General features: G+C 38.8%; 1 protein-coding gene across 1 annotated transcript; it reads left to right on the forward strand.

The window, feature by feature from the left end:
- On the forward strand, window positions 1–24,565 carry LOC121867002 (zinc finger protein 239-like). The gene is made up of 2 exons (XM_042366756.1): window positions 1–104; window positions 22,201–24,565. The coding sequence occupies exon 2, from the start codon at window positions 23,069–23,071 to the stop codon at window positions 24,242–24,244; it is 1,176 nt and encodes a 391-aa protein (XP_042222690.1). The 5' UTR covers window positions 1–104; window positions 22,201–23,068; the 3' UTR covers window positions 24,245–24,565.
- Window positions 24,566–25,881: the final 1,316 nt, after the last annotated feature.

Below are 25,881 nucleotides of genomic sequence, written 5' to 3' on the forward strand. Positions count from 1 at the left end.
TAGACCCTAGACAGTAAATACGTTGTGAGATATTGGAGGAACTTAACGGTCGGTCTGCTTTTATTCTCGCCATTTCTCTTTTTTTGGACTGGTTTTCATCAAAGGTAATATTTGGACATGTTAATCTTCTTGTGTAGTAAGGGTGGAAATGTTCACATATATGGATTCATGAATTTAGAGTAGTTAAATGATGAATATAATTCAGAGCCTTTGTTTTCGTTGTTCTGCCATTGTTAACTTTCGGTAGCTCACAAACATTGATGTATTGGATTGATTTATATACCATGTATAATATATATAATTCCATACGTATTTAAATGGTTTCAAAGATATACAGGGGTTTAAGTAAGTATTCTAGTATTTATTTTCATTGAGTATGAACACATGTTGCTTACGGTATACCATATATGCACCAGGGATACATTCCATTTCGTCACCAATAACGGATCCGACTAATTACCCAAATGTACCCAAATGTAGCCGCAGTGAAGTCAATTAATGGCCCTACATGAATAAAACGGGTTACCAATCACTTCTCGACTAGTATTTGGTGTCACAAAGTAAAAAAAAATTGGAAAACGTAATTTAATTTGAGTTAATAGATCGAGTGCATGTACCGAACCTAACCTAACCTAACCTCGACTAGTATTTGGTGTCACGAAATCACAAAAAATTGGTAAACTTAATTTAATCTTTATGACACCAAGTAATAATCGAGAAGTGATTCACAGCCCGATTTACACTTGTACGACCATCATTTGACTTCATTGTGACTACATTTGGGTAATTCCTCGCTCCCTTGGTACATGCACGCGATGTATTAACTCAGATTAAAGTAAGTTTTCCAATTTTTTGTGACTTTGTGTCACCAAATACTAGTCGAGAAGTGATTGGCAGTCCGATTTATTCATGTAGGACCATTATTTGACTTCATTGCGGCTACATTTGGGTACATTTGGGTAATTAGTCGGACTGCCAATAACAAATCCGTTTCGTCACCACTAACAGTCGCTCTGTTATTAGTGACAAATTGTAAGTTATTATTTTAAAGAATAGAAATTACGCATGTATGCAGACGACTCTAGAAGTATTGTCTTTTTTTTACATGAATATTAATTATTTAATAAAGAAAACTATTAAAAAATTGGTAAATAAATAAAATACAGAACAAATGAAGGTGATTTTGGCACCAGCGCATAACCACCAAGCAGCGAGATCATTGCAGGCATATTAACAATGATTTTATTGGTTAATATAAGAGACTAACCCACCAGGGCTGCATAGCACCGATGCGGCCGTATCATCTCACATCCAGAAAATGCCTCAAATTTCACCATATCATAGTAAGTTCTTTCTGTTTAATATACTGGGGAAGTTAGGTAAGGTTAGGTAGGTCTGTTCTTCATGCCCACAAACGTTAAGTAGCATTATTTTAAAATATCCGTTTTTTAACATATTTCCATAAACTACAACAGTGTCCACTATAATATAACAATGAAAATCCGGTGCTTTTATGGATGTTCTCAGTCATTATCGCTCGTGGGTTAGTCCTTTATAATTACCTTTTTATTTTTTATTTTCATCTTTAATAAATTTTCATAGTGTTTTTTATTATTTTCTATCCCAGGCAACAGTTATTTTCATGTACTGCAAATATTGATGGGAATGAACGCGGTGATGTTAGGTCAGGCTCTCTTTGGTTCTATGCATTATCGTGTTAATTTATATGTTAAGCAACTTACCCTAATATTGAGGTTGTTATACATCAGCAATGGTGAGGAGGAATACGTGGAAGCATTCACCATCATTTAGGAAACGTCTCTTGAACAGGTATTCAGCGAGGTAAACAACAAAAATGGCACAGGGAGGAGAATTGTGAAGCAGGATAGAGTAAATAAAAAGATTGTCAGGTTCTATTAGGTTCTATGCATTGTCGTTTCCATTTTTCTACACCTTTGCCTGATTATTAATCAAATGATGGCTATTATTATGTAATCATAAACAATTCATAATATTTGTGGTTATTTTCCATTATCCACCCATCACCTTTTTTCACATGAATATATTTCTTTGCTAGTTTTCTTGCTGTTGTAGATGATTCTGACATTAATCTTTGGTGCAAATTACTTTTTTTTTTTTTTTTTTTTTTTACACATAGGATGGTTGGTTGGTTCCTTTGGTATGAGAATAGGTTAGGTTAGTTGGTTCCTATTGGATGAGAATAAGTTATTTTTGGCGTATTTTACTCAGATCTGACCATCTTTGTGCAAATTAGCAGTTCCGTTAAAATGAAAATGTACATTTTTTGCAACATTTTAATTAGCCAAAAAATTGAAGGTCAGATTTGAGTACTACACCAAAAATAACCTATTCTCACACCAGAGCAACCAACGTACACACTCTGTCCTACGCTACGGTTGAGGCACATTGTTCCCAATTTTTGCTCGTAAGGGCAACCATTGTGAATAGTGGAAATGGGTAACAATAAATTGATTGTGGATAAACAGGTTTACGAGTACCGAGGCAATGAATAACGGGGTTTACCTAGATATATAGCTCCTCCCCGACTTACGACGGGGTTAGAGACCCACATCCAGGTCGTAAGTCGAAATGGTCCTAAGTCGAAAATGATTAATTTAATACATAAAAAATCTAAAATAGGTGTCTCTTTTTCTTCTCAGCACCACAAAACTCTCACTTTTAAGCTTACCAGCCATTTTAAAGTGAATTACAAACGAAAATTTTGTCTGTACTGACGTTGGGACTCGAAAATATGTAATTTGACAAAATTTTGGTACTACTGAGGCAGGTAGTAAGTGCGAGTGGTCGTAAGTCGTGTAGGTCATAAGTCGGGGAGATGTGTATATATATATATATATATATATATACAGGTTGTACCTCTCTAGTCCGGCAACCTCGGGACCTGACCGGTGCCGGACCATGGAAATTCACCCTTTTCCTGGATAGATAGTGACTTGTGCTTATGCTTGGAAGCACTAGCACCACTTTCTCTGCATCATGGTCTCTTTGAAGACATATTGAAGGGTTAAATGTCGTATAGTAGCTTCTCAAATTTCACGAGTTTTTAATTCAACGTATTTTATTGGAACACACACACAAAAACAATAAATAAAAATTTTGACGGCGAAAACTTGAATTTCGACGGGTTTGAACGGTCTGCCAACATGCAGACGACGTGCATAATCGTGTAAACAGTGTCATTTCTCTTATGTACAAAAGATTCATTATTGTTTATTACTGAATGTCTCTTTTATTGAATTAATGTTTGTGTGCAAAATGAGCAATACAATTCATTATTAATACGTAGAATATTAAAACACACGAGGAAATGACAGCATTGTTTTCATTGATTACAAAACCAGTGACTGACTGGTTCTACATATAAAACTGAAGAAAATAAGACCTTGGTTGTAGCTGTAGTGAAATTAATATGGTTGTTTTAAGTAATGTTATTTAATGTTAATAAATGGAACAATAGAAGTAGCTAATGATAATGGGAAAGAAAAAAGAGAGATCGCGTATGTAAGTGCGCACACGTGAAAACATATCGTCATTACTTTACATAAGAATATGAAAGCAACACTTATTTACTGTTCATATATATTTTAATTAATGTTTCTGAATTTGTTTTTATTGAATTAATGTTTGTGTGTGCAAAATTAACAATACAATCTATTAATAATACGTGGAATATGAAAACACACGATGAGACGAGACGGCTGCCGGCATTGTTTATGTTAAAGCTTACAAAACTAGTGACTGATTGGTTCTACATATAAAACCGAAGAAAATAAGACCCTGATTGTAGCTGTAGTAAAATTAATGTAAAAAAATTAATATGGTTGTTTGAAGTACCTGTAATGTAATTTAATGTTAATAAATGGAACAATATAAGTAGCTAACCATTAATGGTAAAAAAAAGTGAGGCTGCGCGTATGTAAGTGCGCACATGTGAAAACATATCGTCATTACTCAACATAAGAATATGAAAGCAACACTTATTTACTGCTCATATATATATTGAAGGGTTAAATGTTGTACCCTGTATAGACAAGCAAAGAGAGAGAGAGAGAGAGCAGTGGAACTGCCTGATGTAAACAAACCTTAATTTCTCGTGGCTTTGTTGTTGTTGTTTTTTTATGGGGATTAGCCCACCCGGGCATAGGTCACCGACCCACATTGGGGCCTGAGGGGCAAAAATGTAAAACTCCTGTAATAATAATAATAATTCAGATAAGTAAAAAAAAAAAAGCTGCTTCTCTACCTATTGGACAAAATAAAATCGTTCCGGACCACGGGAGTTTCCGGACCACAGAATGCTGGACTAGAGAGGTACAACCTGTATACAGGTATATATATAAATTTTTTCTCCATGTAGCTCCACAATGAAAACGTGGATAAGATAAATCTTGATAAAATCACATTGTTTCCTTTTTCCCCGTGTGATTTTATCAAGATATATATATATATATATATATATATATATATATATATATATATGCTGTACACGCATTGTTACGACCGTGTCGTATTTTTTCTATTATTTTATATAACATGCTTCCATGTTGTTCCATATTATTCCTGTAATGATGTGTTATATTTACTATTATATAATCTAGTCACCTTACCCTGTGCTGTTAAGGTTTTAACTGTTATTATTTGTTCAAGCCCATCTTATTTCTTCATTTAGTATTGTAATAAGCATTCTTTGTTTCTCTAACGACCATCTGCATCGTTAAACGACCCATGTTTCACTGGCTGGTCGCATTGGCGGGAGCCGACCCTATATATAGCACTCCATCAGCAGACAGAGTTCAGTCCAGTCCTCTTGTCATTCAGTACATGTTCTTTTGAGTGACTCCCGTCACCTGTTACTGATACTTTAATTTATTATTGCGTTGTTCCTGTCGCCACCAATGTGGTATATCTATGTGAGTACCTATTCATGTCTCTTATGTGTCCATCAGTGTTTGCTTAGTTACATTTAAGTAATTCAGTGTTGTTTCACCATAGTTAATTTCACTGTTAGTTATTTTATTTGTTTATGCAGTGTTAACGTAATCCAATGCTTTATTTTTATTCTTTTGATGTTTCGAAGTTTTAGTATCATTTGTGTCTTAAAGGTTTCGATAGTGAATCAATATGTTGTGACAGCCTACGAGGCTCTTCATTGTGTTAGTATTTTATTTAATTAAATTCTTAAAGGTTTACTTTATTTAGTTTTATTCCCTATTGATTTACTTCATTTTTCTTTTTGTTTGGTTACGCCTGGAACCTTGGATATTAAAGCAAATTAAGAGACAGCGTAACAGTTTTGGCGACCTTGCCAGGATTCACTGACGACCTTTTGACACTTGTGATATTCTTTTTGTGTTTTATTTATTTTTTTTTATTTTAGCCGTCATGGTTATCATTAGCCAAGATGATGTGGCTGCACTTGCATCAGGTAATCCTTCCATTGAGGAGGAAGTTTCAAAATTAAATGCACATGAGTTAAGATTAATTTGCGAATATTATGGTGTGGTAATTTCTAGCAGCGCCAGTAAAGTAAAATTATTTAACGCGGTAAGTAGTCAGCTGTTTGGAGATAGTGTTGATGTTGACTTAAGAGAAGACCACGGTGAAGCTAGTCAAGTTAACGTAGCTTAGTCACGGTCAGTGACTGATGAATTACGCCTTCTCGAGTCGCAAATAAAATTGAAAGAAGTTGGAATACGTCAGGCGGAAGCTGAAGCTAAGGCGAAAGATGTTAGAATACGTCAGGCAGAAGCTGAAGCTAAGGCGAAAGATGTTAGAATACGTCAGGCAGAAGCTGAAGCTATAGCGAAAGAGGCTGAAGCTACTGTATAGCGAAAGAAGTTGGAATACGTCAGGCGGAAGCTGAAGCTAAGGCGAAAGATGTTAGAATACGTCAGGCAGAAGCTGAAGCTATAGCGAAAGATGTTAGAATACGTCAGGCAGAAGCTGAAGCTAAGGCGAAAGAGGCTGAAGCTACTGTATAGCGAAAGAAGTTGGAATACGTCAGGCGGAGGCTGAAGGTAAAGCGAAAGAAGCAGATTCAGAAAACTTGCGATTGCGTATACAGCTCAGTCAGAGTAACCCTTCTAACACCGATGGCCTCACCCCCAGATCTAGTTTTTCTCAGTTTGATCCAGCACGTGCTGCTAGGCTAATGCCCACTTTTTCAGAGGAAACAGTTGATGAGTTTTTCATTGCTTTCGAGAGACTTGCTACCACTTTAGAGTGGCCTATAAAGTTTTGGCCCATTTTGCTTCAAGCGTTTGCAGGTAAGGCTGTGTGTGTTTTTTCGTCTCTTACAGACAGTGACGCTAAGGATTATTTATGTATTAAGGAGGAAGTGTTGAAGGCTTATGCCCTTGTTCCTGAAGTGTACAGACAGCGCTTTCGTGGCCTCCGTAAAAGGGCAGAGCAGACCCACCTTGAATTTGCTAGGAGTGAAAGAGAGGTATTCTTAAAGTGGTTACACTCCAAGGAAGTGAGTGATTTTGACTCCCTGATTGAGTTAATGCTCACAGAGGAATTTTTGAGAACCATCGACGAAGAGGTTACCTTATACTTGTTAGATAGGGAATTTAGTACTATTGAAGAGGCTACTAAGCATGCTGATGGATTTGTTTTGAGGCATGGTAGGACTAACAAAGATGTTATGCCCCCACAGGTTCAAAGGACTTTTAATCCCTCTCTCCACAGAGCGAGACAAGGGAATACTAACAATGGTAATTTTGTGCGTGACAGGAGGAGCTGGACGCGTTCGTCACCTAAAGGGGCTTCCAAATTTTCTACATACGCTTGTAGTTACTGTGGGAAGGCAGGTCATAAGGCAGAGTTTTGTTGGACAAGGCTGCAGCCAAATACGGGCAGACCAGCTATGATTGTTACTGAAGAGACTAATACGTCACCAGTTGGAGTGATGGCGGGTTTGAGCAAGGCTGACAGCATGCCAATAGCGTTAGTTTCCACAAAAGGTGAAGCACGAGAGAGTGCAGTTTCGGTTCTTGCCTCACGAGACTTTGATCCTTTCCAGGAGAGTTTTGCGAAGGACCCAGACGTCCCTTTCGTCCCTTTTTGTCACAAGGCACGGTAGAAGTTGATGGTGTCGAAACACCAATCACTATTTTGAGAGACTCGGGTTGTCTCCAAACTCTCATCAAAGAGGGTGTTGTTGCGGCGAGGAAGACTGACAAATACGTCGTTTTGGGATCTCTTTGGGGTCAGGGTGTAGCTCCTTTGTTTTTAGTACGTGTCAAGTCTTCTTGTTTTTCAGGGATAGCTAACGTAGCCTGCGTGCACGAGCTGCCTGTTGCTGGAGTGGACCTCATACTCGGTAACGATTTGGCGGGAGGTCAAATGGGGAACGTAACCCCACCTCCTGTGCTGCGGGAAAGACCAGAGTCTACCGCAGAGCTGCAACAACTTGAAGATGATATGCCCGGAGTTTTCCCTTTGTGTGCTGTGACTCGTTCTATGTCAGTGACTAATGATCATAATGTAACTCCTGATGTAGATGATTCACTTTCCTTAAAAGGACTTTTTGCTAACCCAGTTGCTTCCCAAGACATTTCTTACGCAGTTAATGCTGTGACCGGGAGAGTTGCTTTAATAGCTGCGCAAGAGCAAGACGATTCATTACGGCTCTTGTTTTACCAGGTGTCCGGTTCTGCCAATGATTCAGACCCTACCACGAGATATTTCAGTCAAGACGGTGTTTTGTGCCGCCGCTGGCTCCCACCGTCCATGTCGGAGGAAGATGCGGACTGGGCGTCTGTCACTCAAATAGTTCTCCCACACACTTACAGACAAGATGTTCTAGCTCTGGCCCATGACTATCGCTTTTCTGGACATCAAGGTGTCCGAAAGACGTTCAACAGGCTGGCCAGAAAATTCTATTGGCCAGGTATGAGGAGAGATGTCACTAAATATTGTAGGTACTGTCATTTTTGTCAAAAGGTAGGCAAAGCCAATCAGGCTATTCCACCTTTTGCACTTATAAGAGTACCTCACGTACCTGAGCCCATTACAACAGTACAGTCTGACATTGTAGGCCCTCTGCCTAAAACTTCTAGTGCAGTGGTTCTCAACCTTGTTTGCCCCATGCACCCCTTTCACCATATGTCAGAATGTCATTCCCCCCTCCTTTCCAAGATTGTCTGCCTCAAAAAGTGCATTCCAAATAATATGCATATAATACTGAAAATCCTTTGTTTTTTCCATATTAGTACAATCCCCCTGAAAACCTGAAATTCCCCCCCTGGGGGGAATTTCCCCCTGGTTGAGAACCCCTGTTCTAGTGGGCTTGAATATTTATTTACTGTCATTGATACCTCCACTAGGTACTTGCATGCTGTACCTCTTAGGAAAGTTACTGCTAAGGCCCTAATATCATCCATTTGGTTTCTCATACTTCTACTGTTCGCTCATCAAGTAAGAGGTCCTTTGCACATAGTTAGAGATAGATTGTTAGGCAGTAGTGAAGAGAGCATTGGTGTGTTAAGTTTAGTAGATGATGTTAGAGAAAAGCTTCTAGGATGTTGGAGCCTTGCTGCAGACCACTTACAGCAGTCGCAGTCCAAGACCAAGACATGGTACGACAAGCGTGCCAGACACAGAGAGTTCCAGATAGGAGATCAAGTACTCATTCTCTTGCTGAGACATGGACAGCCGCTCCATGCGAAGTTCAGTGGGCCATATAGAGTGGTGAAGAAGGTAATCCCCACACATTATATTATCTCTACCCCGACAGGCGCCAACTATAGCGCTTATGGTATGTCAACACCATCAAGCTGTACCACACACGCCCAGCACCCCCATTTGTTGCTGATGATCCAGTTCCCGTGTGTGCCATTGACACTTTCTTGGTAGATGGTGAGAAAGAAGGGGCAAGTCCACTCGCCCTGTCATCAGTCAGTGTTTGGCAGTCCAACTCCGTGGAGTTGCAGGAGAAGCTACAGCGTCTACCGGGACACCAGAGAGCTGACGTGCTGGCCGCCACCCAACATCATCCTCTTGTCTTCCAAGACAGGCCTGGCTGTACTACTGCCGTGGTGCATGATATTGATGTTGGTTCTTCTAAGCCTATCAAGCATTGATAAGACCTGATTGGAAACGACCTGGTAACCCAGTTAGGAGGAATATAGGTTGAGTGCCCAGCGACTGATGGACGGCTGTATTTAAGGCAAGCTGTACAAAATTTAATTGTTCATCCCAAGTGTGAGGATCATTGTGACTGAGAATGGATAGAGGGTCTTTGATGGTTCTATTTGTTCTTTCAACCAGCCAGTTTGCTTGAGGATGATGATGATGTTGTGGTTAGTGCCGTGTGAACTTTGAGAAGGTCACATACGTCCTTAAATATTTTCCCCGTGAATTCTTTACCCCGATCCGTAATTAAAACCTTGGGTGCCCCAAAATACGCAACGCCAGACACAATCCAGTCGTTACCACAGCTGTTACTTCACCCCGCTGTTCGATTCCAACTCTGGTTGTGTACTCATCTGAGGCTCCGAGGGCGATTCCCTAGTCCTTCACTATTCGGCTGTCAACTCCGGTCACCTACTCCAGCTACTGCCGCGGCTGCCACGTGATCGCCGCCTCCTCCACTCCCTATCCACCGACCGTGCCCTGGCGTCTCTCCTGTGTGGCAAGACATCGCCTACCAACGCCGGCGCCAAGTGAGGAAACTGCCCTGTACCTTCCCCCTCAGAGCGGATCACCGTGTTACCAGAACATTCTACCTTGCTGGTTAGGAGGAAGATTCATCTGCAGCAGTAGGAAATACCTGTTCTTTGTTGTATTGATTGTTTAGTTTCAAGTAACTGTTTTACTCCAGTGCTGTTTATTTAATATTTGTGTGAGTGGTGTCAGAGTTAAATTATTGTGATTATTTTAGTATTAAAGAGATGTCAATTTCTAATGGTTGTTTGTTACTACTTGGAAACCCATGGTTTTTTACTTTCCTGGCAGGGGAACTATATCCCAAAGGCCAAGCCTTTACAAGCGGAATGAGCCAATTTGAAAGCTGCTAGACGTAGTACTTTAGGTATTACAAGGCGAAACTGTGGCTGGCTGCTACCTTCATCAACTAAGAGATGTGATTAACGCGGTTGACAGAGGAACGGGGCCTCCTCCTAGGTAGTTAATAATTTGTAACATCCTAAGATCAGTGTGATCTTAGGTTTCAATATTCACCTCGCCGTTAATAGTGGCCATGTTACGGCTCAGAGCGTCCGGTACACGATGAGTGGCGCAGGGTTTATATATGAATGAGTGGCTAACTCACTACCCCAGCGTGACATACGGGGACAACGTGTCTTCTTTTTAAAGATAGTTGTTAGTGCACGATGTTCTGTAAAAATATTAAAGTGGCGTTGAAATACGTACAGTTCAAAGTATCGGACACTATCAACCACTGCTAAAGCTTACTTATAGGTGATGCTATAGCGTAATTCGGCACCTCTTAATTTACGGCTAAAGTATGCTATGGCACGAGGGTTAGTATCAAAATCTCTTTGCACAAGACACGCTCCTATAGCTAGGCCGCTGGCATCAGCGTGGACCTCGAATGGTGCATCAAAATTAGGTAACTTTAATACCGGGTTCTGAGTCAACTTCTCCCGTAGTTGGTTAAACGCTGCCTGGTGTTCGGGTTCCCATTTAAATCTAGTGTTTGATTTGGTCAGTTGTGTGAGTGGAGCTGTCATAGTGATCTATGTGTCTCCGAAAATAGCTACACGCACCTAGTAGTTGGCGTACTTCCCTAACGGTCCGGGGTCTGGGCACGTCAACAATAGCTCGGTTTTTATCTGGGTCGGGTCTAATACCATCTGGTCATAACTGGAACCCCAGGAATTTAAAGGTCTGCGCGGCAAAGGTACATTTCTCCCCGTTTAATTTAAATCCCACCTTATCTAGTAATGTTAGGTCCCCTTTAGGTGGTGTAGGTGACCCTCAAATGAATTGGAATAAATAACATCATCAAGGTAGGTTAACGAGTGTTTACCGGGGACGGGAGACAAGGTGAAATTAATGGCTCGTTGAAATGAAGACGGCTCAGTTTTTAAGCCGAATGGCATGCGTCGAAACTGGTACAGTATAGGCGCACCCATCAGAAAATGCTGTTTTAGCGGGATCTTTCTCCGCTACAGTTATAGTCCAATAAGGCGCTTTAGCATCTAACGTAGTAAAATATTGTGCAGCTGCAAAGTCATCTAAAATACCCTGAATGTGTGGCAACGGGTACGAATTTGCTACTGTTAGATCGTTTATTTTACGGTAATCCACACAGAGGCGAAATGACCCGTCAGGTTTCTTCACTAAAACAACAGGTGACAACCAAGGTGAAGAGCTAGGTTCAATCACACCTTGTTGTAAAATTTTCTGGCATTCTTCTCTAATCACCTGCCGGGCGCATTCAGGTAGTTGTCATTGTCTTGTTTGTACAGGTGCACTTTCTCCAGTAGGGATAGTGTGTTCTATATCAGGTAAGAAGCCTATATCACCTTCATATTGTAAGAACAAGTGAGGGAAGGATCGTAGAATGTCCCAAATGGGGAGTCTTTCAGCAGGATTCAAGTGTGTCAGGTTCATAGATCTAATCATCTGGTCAACATCTTTACTCAGTACGGGGCCTTCAGAGCGTGGGTTCGTGTCTGCAAGGTTAGGAGCACTAGCGTGTACCGCGCAAATTTGAGGTGTTGGCTTTGTCGGTCCTATGACTGACGCCACTGGTATTATGGTAGCATGGGCTAATCCGTCCCCTTTTCTCAGGCGGACAGCGTGTTTAGTAACATTCACGACGGGGAGAAAAACAGTGCGGTTGACTATAGTAGAAATGTGGTGGGGAATTACAAGAAAATTTAACCTCCCCTCTACCTTAACCACATTACGGGCCTCCCTATGGCTGCCTTAATAAGAGTTAGTGCTTCAGGGGGGCAATGTTTCTCGACTAGAGCGTGAACAATGTATACCGGAGACAGGGATGGGTGGAGACACCGACTGATTACCCGTGACTGTAGGATCTAACATCCACTCCGGCATTTCCTTCTGATATTTAGGTCTACGACTCGTAACCACGACGACTGGATCGTGCATGAAAAGTTTTACAGGGTACTTTACATTATTTAGACACAAATAACTTAATTTGGGGAATTTTATTATGGATAACTCAAAGTTGAAACGTCGTAAGAAATCCATTCCTATTAAGATGTCTCCAGGAAATACTAGATTACCAACAACTAAACAGGCATGTCTAACCAATGACTTCCCTACAGTTACGTCAAGTGGACAGTGGACACTGTCCGGTGATCAACACTGCTTCACCGCTAACGGTGGATATCTGCTTATTAGACCTGACAAGCCGACCGGTGGGACTAAGTTTTATGTATGCACTTTTCTTAATAATCGTGGCCTGGCTACCGGTGTCAATAAATGCAGTTAGGTGGACTCCACTTAGTTATCTCAATCAGTGGCCTGTCTGGGGAAAGTTGTGGGTTTTTCTTCATCTGAGCTCTAGTAGCGCTGTCCGGCTCGTAATTTTGGGCAATGCATTTGCCGATGACCTCGCTGATTGCAATTCCAGCACACTAGCGGTGGTGGATCCATTGAGTGCGTGTGGGGCGGGAGAGCCAACGGGTTATAATGAGGTTGATCTGCACCAGTTACGTGGGGTCGTGATTGTGATATATCTGTCACAGGCACGGGAGGTGGAGGGGGCAGCCTATGGAAAGCGTACTCTGTTCCAACTCCCAAATAATTTGTCTTTCGCAGTGCACGTTTTGATCGTAGCTGATGGGTCCACACGTGGTGCTAACCAGGCTGGCAACCCTGAAATGTACAACAGTACAAGGAACGCGTCATAGGCCTCTTGTAAAAGTCGGGGAGCAACGTTAGCATTGTTTAATACTGAACGGAGACGTGTGGCGAAGACGTCGGACGTCTCGTTATCTAACATTTGACGTCGAGAATTTTTTCCAGAAATTTGTCTCAAATTCGTCATAGTCACAGATCCTCGTGAAGGGCTCCTCTGTTGGGAGACTACTAGCGGCCCTACGACATAACGAGAGAGCGGCGGTCACACGTTCACAACCCTTATATAAAGCTCGGGTAGCTCTTGCACTGATGTCTAACCATGTCTCAATGGCCTGGTTCTTCTCCAGAATACTTAAGTGTCTTAGCTTGTCTGGATTAAATACCTGTACAGTTTTCCGAATGGGCAGTGCGGACGAGTGAGCCCCTGATAGAGCATCGGTCAAGGTAAGTTCAGGGGATACAGGGGAACATTGATAGCAAGACAATCGTCACTGGTCCTAGGTGATACGACCTCAGGTGCCCGTGATGCACTCACAACACGCCGTCTATGAGTAACCCGCGGTGGTGATGAATTACAACTACGTGACCGGCAAATTGTCTTGTCATCAGGGTGTACACTATCTGGGCTATTGACAATCCTGGCACGGGCTATGGTCACGGGGCGGTGTGGCGACATAGTGCAATACTCCCACGATCTATCAACGCTCACAATTTGTTAAACTATTGACCAGTTGCTTCTACGTCACAGTACTGAAACTGACACTAACTTAAATCAATAGGGTATCTGAATCTAGCAAATAATTATATGCGGGCCACTCATCATCTAGATATCGGTGAGGTAACAATTCTGATCAGTTTAATGTCACCAATTTAAACACACTTAATTAATATTTACGCTTCTCAAACTGTGAACACGTCACACCAAAAATTTAACCATTGTTAAAATAGTAGGTCTTTAATGTGTCTAGAAATAACACTCATTTAGTTCTTCCAATCACCCACATGAAAAGTGAAATAACTTGTATACAACATTCTTTCCTGAATTAAATATTATGGCTAAGAGATAATTAAGTACAATATCACATTAAACGTTCCAGTCATAATACAGGCATCCCCTGTGTTACAAAAGCCCGGGTTACGGAATTTCACTCCTACGGAATTTGTAAAGTATGACCAATAATTTCGCGTTATGGCCCATAAATCCGCCCTTACGGAAATTGGGGTAAATTTTAACAAATTAAAAAAAATCACTATATAAAATTATAATTTTTTTTTAAATTATAATTTGTTTTGTGTGGATTTCTTGGTGTTTGCTACCGCCAAGGGTGTCATCGCCACGAGGAGTCAGTCCATTGTTTACATCCAGTGTGCGCACATGTTTCTCGCCCCAGCAGTTGGATTTAACTTTTACAAACATACACTAAGTACAGTACAGTTGTACCCCACTTAACGCGGTCAATTGAACCCAGAGGGTCCCGCGTTAAGTGAACAACAGAACATATGGGATTAATTCCAATAGAAACCGGCCCGACCCCCAAACTCCACTTTTTGAAGGCACATACCTATGTTGTAGTAAAAATAACATCTTAATTTTATGATGGTCCATGCACACAATTAATACTTAAGAGAAATAGAGAAATACAGTCGCCAAGTTAATGTCCATTCAAATAATGGACTCGACTCCCTCCCCCTCTCACACTACACTGCCGGCTCTTCCCTCTCAGATAAATTTTTGGGGGAAAACCACTAAATTTTAATAAATAATACCTCAAACTAAAGTTAGGATAATACAATTGACATTGCTGGATTCCTTGTAAGACCAGGAATATTTTGAATATAAATGTCATATATTTTGCACAAAAGATAACATAGTTACCAAGAGAAAAAATTTTATCTAAAATTTGTATGTTTAATGCAAAATATATGATGTTTATATTCAAAATGATCACCAAATTATAAGAATTCCAGCAATGTAAATTATATTCTGACCGGGTAATTTGTATGAATTTTATGAGCTAAAACAAATATCTTCAGTTAATAAAAAACAAAATAATCTTCACGACACTATCTGTCAATCAAAGTACCCCACCTTGCCCTCCCCCCTCTTCCAACCGTGCGGTCAGTCCCAACCCTCCCCCCCACCCCCCACCAATTCTCCCTTCCAGGGTTTTTAACATTTAGTATTAAATAATACCTCAGATTAAAGTTAGGATAATATAATTGACATTGCTGGATTCCTTGTAAGACCAGGAATATTTTGAATATAAATGTCATATATTTTGCACAAAAGATAACATAGTTAATTTGAGAAAAATTTGTATCTAAAATTTGTATGTCTAATGCAAAAATATGATGTTTATATTCAAAATGATCATCAAATTATAAGAATTCCAGCAATGTAAATTATATTCTGGCGGGTAATTTGTATGAATTTTATGAGCTAAAACAGGCAGTCAGGCAGGGTGGCGGGTGGGGCAAATCTAAAAATAGCGTCTCGAGCCGGACACTCACTGCGTATATGTGGAAAAAATCCGTGTTAAGTGAAAGTTCAGCTCTGGCGAGGCACCGCGTATATGATAAAACGCGTTAAGTGAAACCGCGTTAGGCGGGGTAATACTGTACAGTGCATTACCCTTATTCAAGATGACTGGAAAGAGGCCATCAAGTGGAAGTGACCGCAGTAGTGCAAAAAGAAGCTGCAAAGGCATTACATTGGATGTTTTAAGAAGGTATATCATAAATTATTTAATGTATTGTACTGTATTGTATGTGTTTATAAATGTTTATTTTCATTCATAAAAGTGCTTGTATTACTTTTTGGGGGCCAAAAAAATTCCTTAGGAATGCATCTCCAGTTTTATAATGGAAGTCAATGGGAAAATAGGTTTTGAGTTACGTAATTTCACGTTTGGTCAATTTTCCTGGGACGTAACCCTTCCGTAATGCGGGGGATGCCTGTATTGAACACCAAAATAACTTGATATAATTTATCTATATGTTGTTCCTTTCACACTATTCTACTGACTCGTCTCACAGTTAAGTTTTAGAATATTATTGTGGCCATTGAACAACCCTCAAATCCCAACCTAATTCACCCATGAAACACAACACCTTAAGATAATATGTATTTGGTAGCGTAGCGAGGCAGCCAAGGCACGTGAGACTATTGTTATATGAACAAACACACCACTTGTCACAATTTATAACAAAGGTTTTGTGTCTACTTACTTTACTCAGTCGGGGTGGTACTGTAGTTAATAAAGGGGGTCACTTGACTATGTACATTTTAGTATCCATCCATCTGTTACTGGGGGAACCCTTTGTTTTAAATTAATGTACAGTAAAGCCTCGAATAACGACGTTAATGTGTCCTCCAATATTGCAGTGCAAGGTGAATCATTAATTACCATTCAAATAAAATAATAATAATGAGATGCTTTCCCCAGTGTAACCTTTACATATCTTGTGTGGCTTTTTACCTTCTTCCCCCCAAAACAATACAATTCATGAAAAGTGCAAACTAGATTCTCTGAATAATGTTTCTGAATGCACCTTATACAATACAGGTTGTACCTCTCTAGTCCGGCAACCTCGGGACCTGACCGGTGCCGGACCATGGAAATTCACCCTTTTCCTGGATAGATAGTGACTTGTGCTTATGCCTGGAAGCACTAGCACCACTTTCTCTGCATCATGGTCTCTTTGAAGACATATTGAAGGGTTAAATGTCGTATAGTAGCTTCTCAAATTTCACGAGTTTTTAATTCTTAACGTATTTTATTGGAACACACACAAAAATAAATAAATAAAAATTTTGACGGCGGAAACTTGAATTTCGACGGGTTTGAACGGCCCGCCAACATGCAGACGACGTGCATAATCGTGTAAACAGCGTCATTTCTCTTATGTACAAAAGATTCATTATTGTTTATTACTGAATGTCTTTTTTATTGAATTAGTGTTCATGTGTGCAAAATGAGCAATACAATTCATTAATAATACGTAGAATATTAAAACACACGAGGAAATGACACAGCATTGTATTCGTTGATTACAAAACCAGTGACTGACTGGTTCTACATATAAAACTGAAGAAAATAAGACCTTGGTTGTAGCTGTAGTAAAATTAATATGGTTGTTTTAAGTAATGTTATTAATGTTAATAAATGGAACAATAGAAGTAGCTAACGATAATGGTAAAGAAAAAGAGAGATCGCATATGTAAGTGCGCATGCGCACACGTGAAAACATATCATTACTTTACATAAGAATATGAAAGCAACACTTATTTACTGTTCATATATATATTATTTAATGTTTCTGAATTTGTTTTTATTGAATTAATAATACGTGGAATATTAGAGGAGACGAGACGGCTGCCGGCATTGTTTATGTTAAAGCTTACGAAATCAGTGACTGATTGGTTCTATATATAAAACTGAAGAAAATAAGACCCTGAGTTTAGCTGTAGTAAAATTAATGTAAAAAAATGAATATGGTTGCTTGAAGTACCTGTAATGTTATTTAATGTTAATAAATGGAACAATATAAGTAGCTAACCAGTAATGGTAAAAAAAAAGTGAGACTGCTCGTATGTAAGTGCGCACATGTGAAAATATATCGTCATTACTCTACATAAGAATATGAAAGCAACACTTATTTACTGCTCATATATATTGAAGGGTTAAATGTTGTACTCTGTATAGACAAGCAGAGAGAGAGAGAGCAGCCGAACTGCCGGATGTAAACAAACCTTAATTTCCCGCGGCTTTTTTTTTAAGGGGATTAGCCCACCCGGGAATAGGTCACTGACCCACATTAGGGCCTGAGGGGCAAAAATTTAATACTCCTGTAATAATAATAATAATTCAGATAAGTAAAAAAAAAATGCCTATCTACCTATTGGACAAACTAAAATCGTTCCGGACCACGGGAGTTTCCGGACCACAGAATGCCGGACTAGAGAGGTACAACCTGTATAAATGAATAATAATATGGTCGCACAAGAAGAGATGGGACGCCATTGTTTTTGTTTTTGTTTACAGCCAGGAGTCTGGGACAATAGTTCTACACGAGAAATTGAAGAAATTAAAACCCTGGTTGTAGCTGTAGTAAATTTAATGTAAAAAAATTAATACAGTATACTGTACTGTATATGTTTTAAGTATCGAAGTAGCTAACCACTAATGGCAAAGAAAAAAAAGAGATGGATGGGGAACGCCAATATATACATGCTCATTTAAGGATGCCGCATCATTTGTCTTAAGAATATGTACAAAAGATTCATTATTGTTTATTACTGAATATGTATTTGATTAAATTAATGTTTATATATGCGAAATGAAAAATGTAATTCATAAATAATACGTAGAATATTAAAACACACACAAGGAGACAAGACGGCATTGTTTTCGTGAGTGGCGATGGTTCTACATAAGAAACTGAAGAAAATAAGACCCTGGTTGTTGCTGTAGTGAACTTAATAAAAAAAAATTGAATACCTATATGTATGTTTTAAGTAATGCTATTTAATGTTAATAAATGGAACACTAGAAGTAGCTAACCACTAATGGTAAAGAAATAAGGTGAGACGATTGGGAACGCCAACGTATGAACAGTAAGTGCGTACATATGAAAACCTATATCGTCATTTCTCAACATATGAATATGAAAGCAACGCTTATTTACCGTTCTTATATATTTTTAATAATATTTACGAATGTAAAACTAAAATTCTATTCACCAATGGCGGTAAAGTCTAAAACATAAGGACAGCCAATGAATATTGTGCGAGTTTTTACTCAGATGACAAAGTCATCAAGTTCAACTCTGGCTGAAGCTGTAGCGCTCCATAAAGCTGTTGCTGAAACTGTTACTGAACCTGAAGTTGATTTTGAAGCAGCTTATGATGCTGAAGTTGATGGTTTAGGCTTTCGAATAATAAAGCTCTCGAAAGAACCTTGCACAGCTGCTTTCTTTTCTCATTATATATTTTTATGTAGAGGTCATTTGCATTTATTTAAATTTTAAGGCTTTGTTCTGTTAATGGATCTACTTCAGAAAATATGTTCATTGCTTGCTCCATATAATATACACAGACCTCTCACTTTTTTCATATCATTTTAACACATGTAGTTTCTCGAATAAGCTCAGACACTTTCTATTAGCTCTTGAAACAACACTACCATCACTTGCTTTCTTGCTCATGTTGAATAGGGATGCAAATATGCTGTAAGAAACCTGAAAAAGTTTTTCTCATGTTCCAGATGCGTGAAAACAAAAGGCCCCCCAAGGTCAAAGGGTTGTTTACCACAAATTAGCAAGGCAGCTTCTTTGCACAAGGCGCTCTTCGTTTTTTGTACAGTAATTTTTTTTTTTATAATGCATATCGGGATTTAGTTATTATTTATATGAAAATGAAATTTTATTTTATTTTTATTATATTTTGGTCGTAAATACGAGTGAAAACAGGATGTAAACTGAATTGGGTCCTAAATTATCTAGGGTTTCAAATACTAATGAAATAAGGATGTAAACTGAATTGGGTCCTAAATTATCTAGGGTTTCAAATACTAATGAAATAAGGATGTAAACTGAATCGGGTCCTAAATTATCTAGGGTTTCAAATACGAGAAGTTGTTGGATGAATCGTTTTTATCCGAGGCTTTACTGTATTAGTTAGGAAGGGTAGTGGAAATAGACATTTTCCATTTTAATTTTATTCAGCAAGGACTTGACATGAGGTCGCCTGTGTTCATCCTATTTCTAACTAGATACCTTGGGGGAAAATGGAGCTCACTATACACCCGCAAGACTAAAGAGAAAACGTTAGGTACACATTACCGATCCTTCAGTATCGACGGTCACTGGGCCACACACAGGAACCTCACACCCACACTTCCACAGCCAAAACTATCGTCTTTTCTTACACTGCCTATCCTGTCGAGGAGGCCTTTTCAATCTCCAATCAGAGTTGGTTTTTTCCAAGGGTCCTTATGACCCTGATTGGTTGGCACACTGTATGTTATTCTTTGAGGCTGTAACTATTTGTGTCCATCTGGTCTGACAAGTGCCATAAACATTGTAACGGTTGTTCACATGGGTGCATGGGTGCCTGCCTGTGTGTATGGGCTCCGGTCTGTGTGGGTGTTCCTGTTTATTGCAAGTTCTCTCTCGTGTGTTATTGGTTGTATTATGTTTGTATAGAGGTTAGATAGTGGAACTAATGTCAGTAGGGTCATTAAGATAAAGTTTACGTTTTGGCCAATCCGGATATGATACGTCAGTATTTGGCGGTAGAGAGGTGACGTCGGCAACCGGCTGGTACACTTTAGTCAGTCTCGGCACAGCTGTCTTAAGTTGAGTATACCCTGTCTCTGGTGATTTGGGAGTTGGCATTTGACTATTGAGATTTGTTATTGCTTGATATTGATTTTGTGTGTCATTATTCTGCCACTTCCAAACTTCTTATCTAATTATTATTATTTATTTTATTTTATTTTATGTACATATGTGGTGGTGGGAACAATTTAACAAATGTTCATATTTTTATTGACTTGTTAAAGTTTTGACCTGTGAACTTGACCTTTGTTGGGGAAACTTGGGACTAATAACATAATAAATACTAATATATTTAAAAGACTTAAGTAATTTGTGTTTATGTAACGATCTACCCAAGGGTCGTAACAACCTCTTGCTCTTGAAGACTTATACAGGATGGGGCCACACTGCTAAATACATCATTTATTGCCTTAAGGACAGTCAAGTGGAGTGTTTTAATGATTGGCTGGGCCACACTGCTAAATACATCATTTATTGCCTTAAGGACAGTCAAGTGGAGTGTTTTAATGATTGGCTGGGCCAGGACTGTGGAGTCGAAGACAAAACCTTCGACTCCGACTCCTCAAATTTTTATGCTTCCGACTCCGACTCCTTGGCCTATTTGTAACAACTATTTCTACCATCCTAATTGTAATTTGTATGTTGTAACCTGCATAGGTAAAAAGTAAAACACCGTGGCTATACTGCTACAGCTTTATTAATGATCTGGACGATATTTAAGAACTACAAAAAGATGATAGGCTTGACTTTCAAAGTTTCAATCAAAAGAAAAATAAATTTATTAAGAATTCAAGATATTAACTAGAAAACACCATTTACATGTATATCTAAAAGTTCGATCTCAGCATATGAATTTTGTTTAAGCTCATAATCTGATGTGGATCTAAATGATGATCCTACAATTCCTTTTAAAGTAAAGTTATATATTTATGTACATTAAAGAAATGAATACCTTATTAAGGAAAATGGATAAACCTTACATGATTAAGTTATTAAATTAAATTTGCCTTAATCTCACCAAAAACAGGTTGTAGCTAATTGTTTTGTAGCTGAGAGCCTCTGTGCAGTTTTCAACGAAACAAAATTTGATATAATTCAAAATTTCAAATGGTAAAGAAGAGACTATCGTCCAAAATTATAGTGCTATACTGTGCCTGCTACAATAAATTCATAATAATGCTTATAAAATGGAAATAAATTCTTTTAATAATTTAAGAAAATTAGTGGGATCAGTGGAATCACTGCAATGAATATGCCTGAGTTCATATATTTGTTCTTAGGAACAGAATAGCTTCAGTCGGAGTCGGAGTCTGGACAATTTTACCGACTCCGACTCCGACTCCACAAGCCGAAATTTCCTCCGACTCCTCGACTCCGACTCCGACTCCACAACCCTGGGCTGGGCCACACTGCTAAATACATCATTTATTGGCTTAAGGACAGTCAAGTGGAGTGTTTTAATGATTGGCTGGGCCACACTGCTAAATACATCATTTATTGGCTTAAGGACAGTCAAGTGGAGTGTTTTAATGATTGGCTGGGCCACACTGCTAAATACATCATTTATTGGCTTATGGACAGTCAAGTGGAGTGTTTTAATGATTGGCTGGCAATTCACCGGACCTAAACGCATCTGATAACTTATGGGTTACTATGAAACAAAGGTCGAGGCAGCCATTTGTGATAATATGGACAAATGTAGACCCCACTAGGCTTCAGAACCTCACTGGCTCAGTTCCTGCCCATTTGGAGGAGTGTCTGAAGACGAAAGGGAAGTCGGCAAAATATTAATGTGGGTCAATACACAATTTTTATTTTATTTTATTTTATTTTATTTATTTTATTTTTTATTTTTTTATTTTTTCCCAGCCAGGTCACAGCCACCTCACTGGCATGTATAGCTGGCTGAGAGGTCTGTGTGAATATTGTATCTCTATCTTCTTAAGTTGGTCGATATTATTGGAGTTATTTGTTGGATTATTTCACTAATATGTTTGACTTTCCTTCCCACAGATATGAACTGAAGAACAAAAGGCAATGGAAAGAGATGCAGTAGACTGTGAGAACACTATGTTGGGTGCAGGGGTAAACAACAGTGGACATAGACGAAGTATTACCAACTGAACCAAAGAATTACAAGTAGACAAGAAATTATTCTTCCTTGTGGAAATATGTTTTGAAATAATTCAAAACTTGTGTAAAGATTCACCCCCTCATAAGACTTTTGTCACATGTAGTAAAAGTTTACCAGCCATCACAAGTACAGTAGTATATCAGCCTGAGTATTATTGTTTACCAGCCATCACAAGTACAGTAGTACAGTATATCAGCCTGAGTACTATTGTTTACCAGCCATCACAAGTACAGTAGTATATCAGCCTGAGTACTATTGTTTACCAGCCATCACAAGTACAGTAGTATATCAGCCTGAGTATTATTGTTTACTGTACATCAGAGGAACTGTACATATAACAATAGTGTACAGTATATAGTTTTTGTACACTTCCCTGTTGAGTGTTTTTATAGTGTATGTTGTAAGTCATAAACAGTGTTTGTTAATGACAAGTATAGTTATATGTGTAACTCATTCTTTACACCATTTTTCACATTTAGTTCAAAGAGGTATAGAGGAACCTTGTTAATAATGGTGTAGTCACATCACAAACTGGATCTTCCATCACACTTACCTCCTCACTGTCCTCCCATCTCAGCATCATTACATCAGTGTCAGTAAATCACATTCACTAATTGATTTATGTTTCAGTTTTCATTGTCAAATATAATTAACAGTAACAAGACATTAATAGTTTTTGTAGGAGGAAACAGTTTGCCAGTTAAGTGTCACTAAAACCTTTGAACACAAAGTACACACAGTTTTATAATGGCAGGTCACTCAGAGGAACAGTCAGAGTCTCCCAGAGAATTGTCTGTAAAATCACATCAAGTAACACATGTGAAAGATCATACAAGAGAGAAGCCATTTGAATGTTCAGAATGTTCGAAAAGCTTTCCATATAAAAGTAAATTAAAAAAACACATGAGAATTCATACAGGAGAGAAACCTTATGAGTGTTCTGAGTGTTTGAAAAAATTTTCAGTAAATTCTTCTTTAGTCATACATATGAGAATTCATACCGGAGAGAAACCTTATCAGTGTTCTGAGTGTGTGAAAAAATTTTCAGAAAATTCTTCTTTAGTCACACATATGAGAATTCATACAGGAGAGAAACCTTATCAGTGTTCTGAGTGTATGAAAAAATTTTCAAAAAGTTCTTCTTTAGTCAAACACATGAGAATTCATAGAGGAGAGAAACCTTATCAGTGTTCTGAGTGTTTGAAAAATTTTTCAGAAAATTCTTCTTTAGTCATACATATGAGAATTCATACTGGAGAGAAACCTTATCAGTGTTCTGAGTGTCTGACAAATTTTTCATTAAAATCTTCTTTAGTCAGACATATGAGAATTCATACTGGAGAGAAACCTTATCAGTGTTCTGAGTGTCCGACAAATTTTTCATTAAAATCTAATTTAGCCAGACATATGAGAATTCATACAGGAGAGAAACCTTATCAGTGTTCTGAGTGTTTAAGACATTTTTCAGATAATTCCTCTTTCATAAAACATAAGAGAATTCATTCTGAAGAAAAACCATTTCAGTGTTCAGAATGTCATCAAGGCTTTTCTGAAAGTTATCTTCTAATAAGACACAAGGAAGTTCACTCAGAAAAACCTTTCCACTGTGTAAGATGCATGAAACACTTTAAAGAGAAAGAGAGTTTAATATTACATGTAGAGAGATGTTACCAGACTGACCAGGTGGTCAACTCTAATCACTATGAAGGTGAAAGTTGCCAGGATTTGCACCATGACTTGAGCTTGTCTAGCCAACCAACAGTGGAGATGTGTGTTTCTGAAGGAGTGAAAAAGGAAACTAATTATGATCCACTCTCGGTTATTTGTGAGACAGAAGCTTCACCAGGGCCTGAGATAATTGACCAATCTTCTTTAAAGATGGAGTGCCAGGAAGAACTAAATTTTGCTAAGGAAGAATTCTGAAACTTGTTGAAAACTGGGTCCCATAGGCATGACTGCCCATTATAATAGGCTGGCCAAAGAGAGTAAAGTCATCTAGGAAAAAAATTAAATTTTTGGGTAATAGCAGGAACCCACCTTAGATAAGTTGTATTGAGGATGCTAAACAAAATGTGGGTGGATGCAACACAGTTTTGGGTTTGTGGGTCAAATATGTCAAATTTTGAAAAATTCTGAGTTTTTTAAATTCAATGGTGGCTCTATGTAACTGTGTTTAAAGGCATACCATTAGCACATAAAGCATATTGTTGTAATTTTTTTGATAATAAATGAATGGAACTATGACTGGGTGTTTTTATTTCCATTAAAAATACATTTAGCATGCTGGGTGAGGTGCACATGGGTCTACTACTGCCATAGTACAAGTATTAGCATACTGTGTCATGTTGAATATTTTCAGGGCTCTGGCCGGCCAGACATTGGCTTGATATATGCAGTTAAAAGTGCAAACAGTGCCAGCTGGTAAAATAATAATAGTGAAGGATAGGTTATCAATGATGTTGCTAATATTGCCAAAGCAGCGCTGGTGACTTGCACACAGCATCAGCAGAAGGAAAAGCAAGAACTATGAGTGGGTGATGAGAAAAAGTACCTGGGAGATACTTACGCCCATATTATTAAACAACATCGCCCCTTGAAGAGGGTCGTTGTGTTTCAACCAGATTTTTAAACTAAATGAGCCCTGGGGGACACTGCAGTACAGTACTTACAGGGTGGTGTGGCGGTAAAATTAACTAATTCCAATATTATAAATGAATTTTATTGGAATTAGTTAATTTTACCGCCACACCGCCCCGTTAAGTACAGTACTGCGGTGTCCCTCTGCACTCCTATAGTTTAAAACTGGCTGAAACACGACAACCCCATTAAGGGGAGATGTTGTTTAATGATACAGGCGTTATTCTCTTGATGTTTTACAAAGACTGAACAGTCATTCTAGGGATGATTTCAGGGCATTGGAACTCAAGTAGCATAAGTCATGCTACTCTTTATTCACCTCTGAAGGCAAACTCAAAAGGATGCGAAGTCAGCAGCAGACCATGGGTGCATCGGCGATCACAGAATGTTGACAGCCTGCCTTTTTGCACTATGTGTGACGATCATGATGTCATGAAGCTTGTTCAGCAGTAGAAGCAGTTTGACTTCTTCAGAGTACTCGTGGGTGAAGCAGAAGATTCTGATGCCACCACTAAAATCCCACTTGTTTCACTGACAACCAAAGACACTGCACCCAGAGATGTTGTGGAGAAACTACTGACAGCTCATATAATCTGCTACATGAAGGAGAGTGATCATTTTCATGAAACAATAATGAAACATTGGTCAATAACCTTAGCTGATGTGTTTAAAGCTACAGTTTTTACCAAGCAGAACATGCAGAAGACCATCAAAGCTGACAGAAAGCTACTACAGCAGCTCCTGAATGATGTGACCGCAGGTTGCATGGTGGAGATGGTCAACATCTTGAAGCATGAACTGTTTTATTTAGTCTGGTGAAGGCAGGAGGAGAGATGAATTTGACATCAAAGTCTGAGTTAATGAACTTCCTGATGGCACAGCAGACCACAAGCTCAGAGGTTTCAACCTTTGATCTGAAGACC

This window comes from Homarus americanus, unplaced genomic scaffold (assembly GCF_018991925.1).
Source record: "Homarus americanus isolate GMGI-L3 unplaced genomic scaffold, GMGI_Hamer_2.0 scaffold36347, whole genome shotgun sequence".
NCBI lineage: Eukaryota > Metazoa > Arthropoda > Malacostraca > Decapoda > Nephropidae > Homarus > Homarus americanus.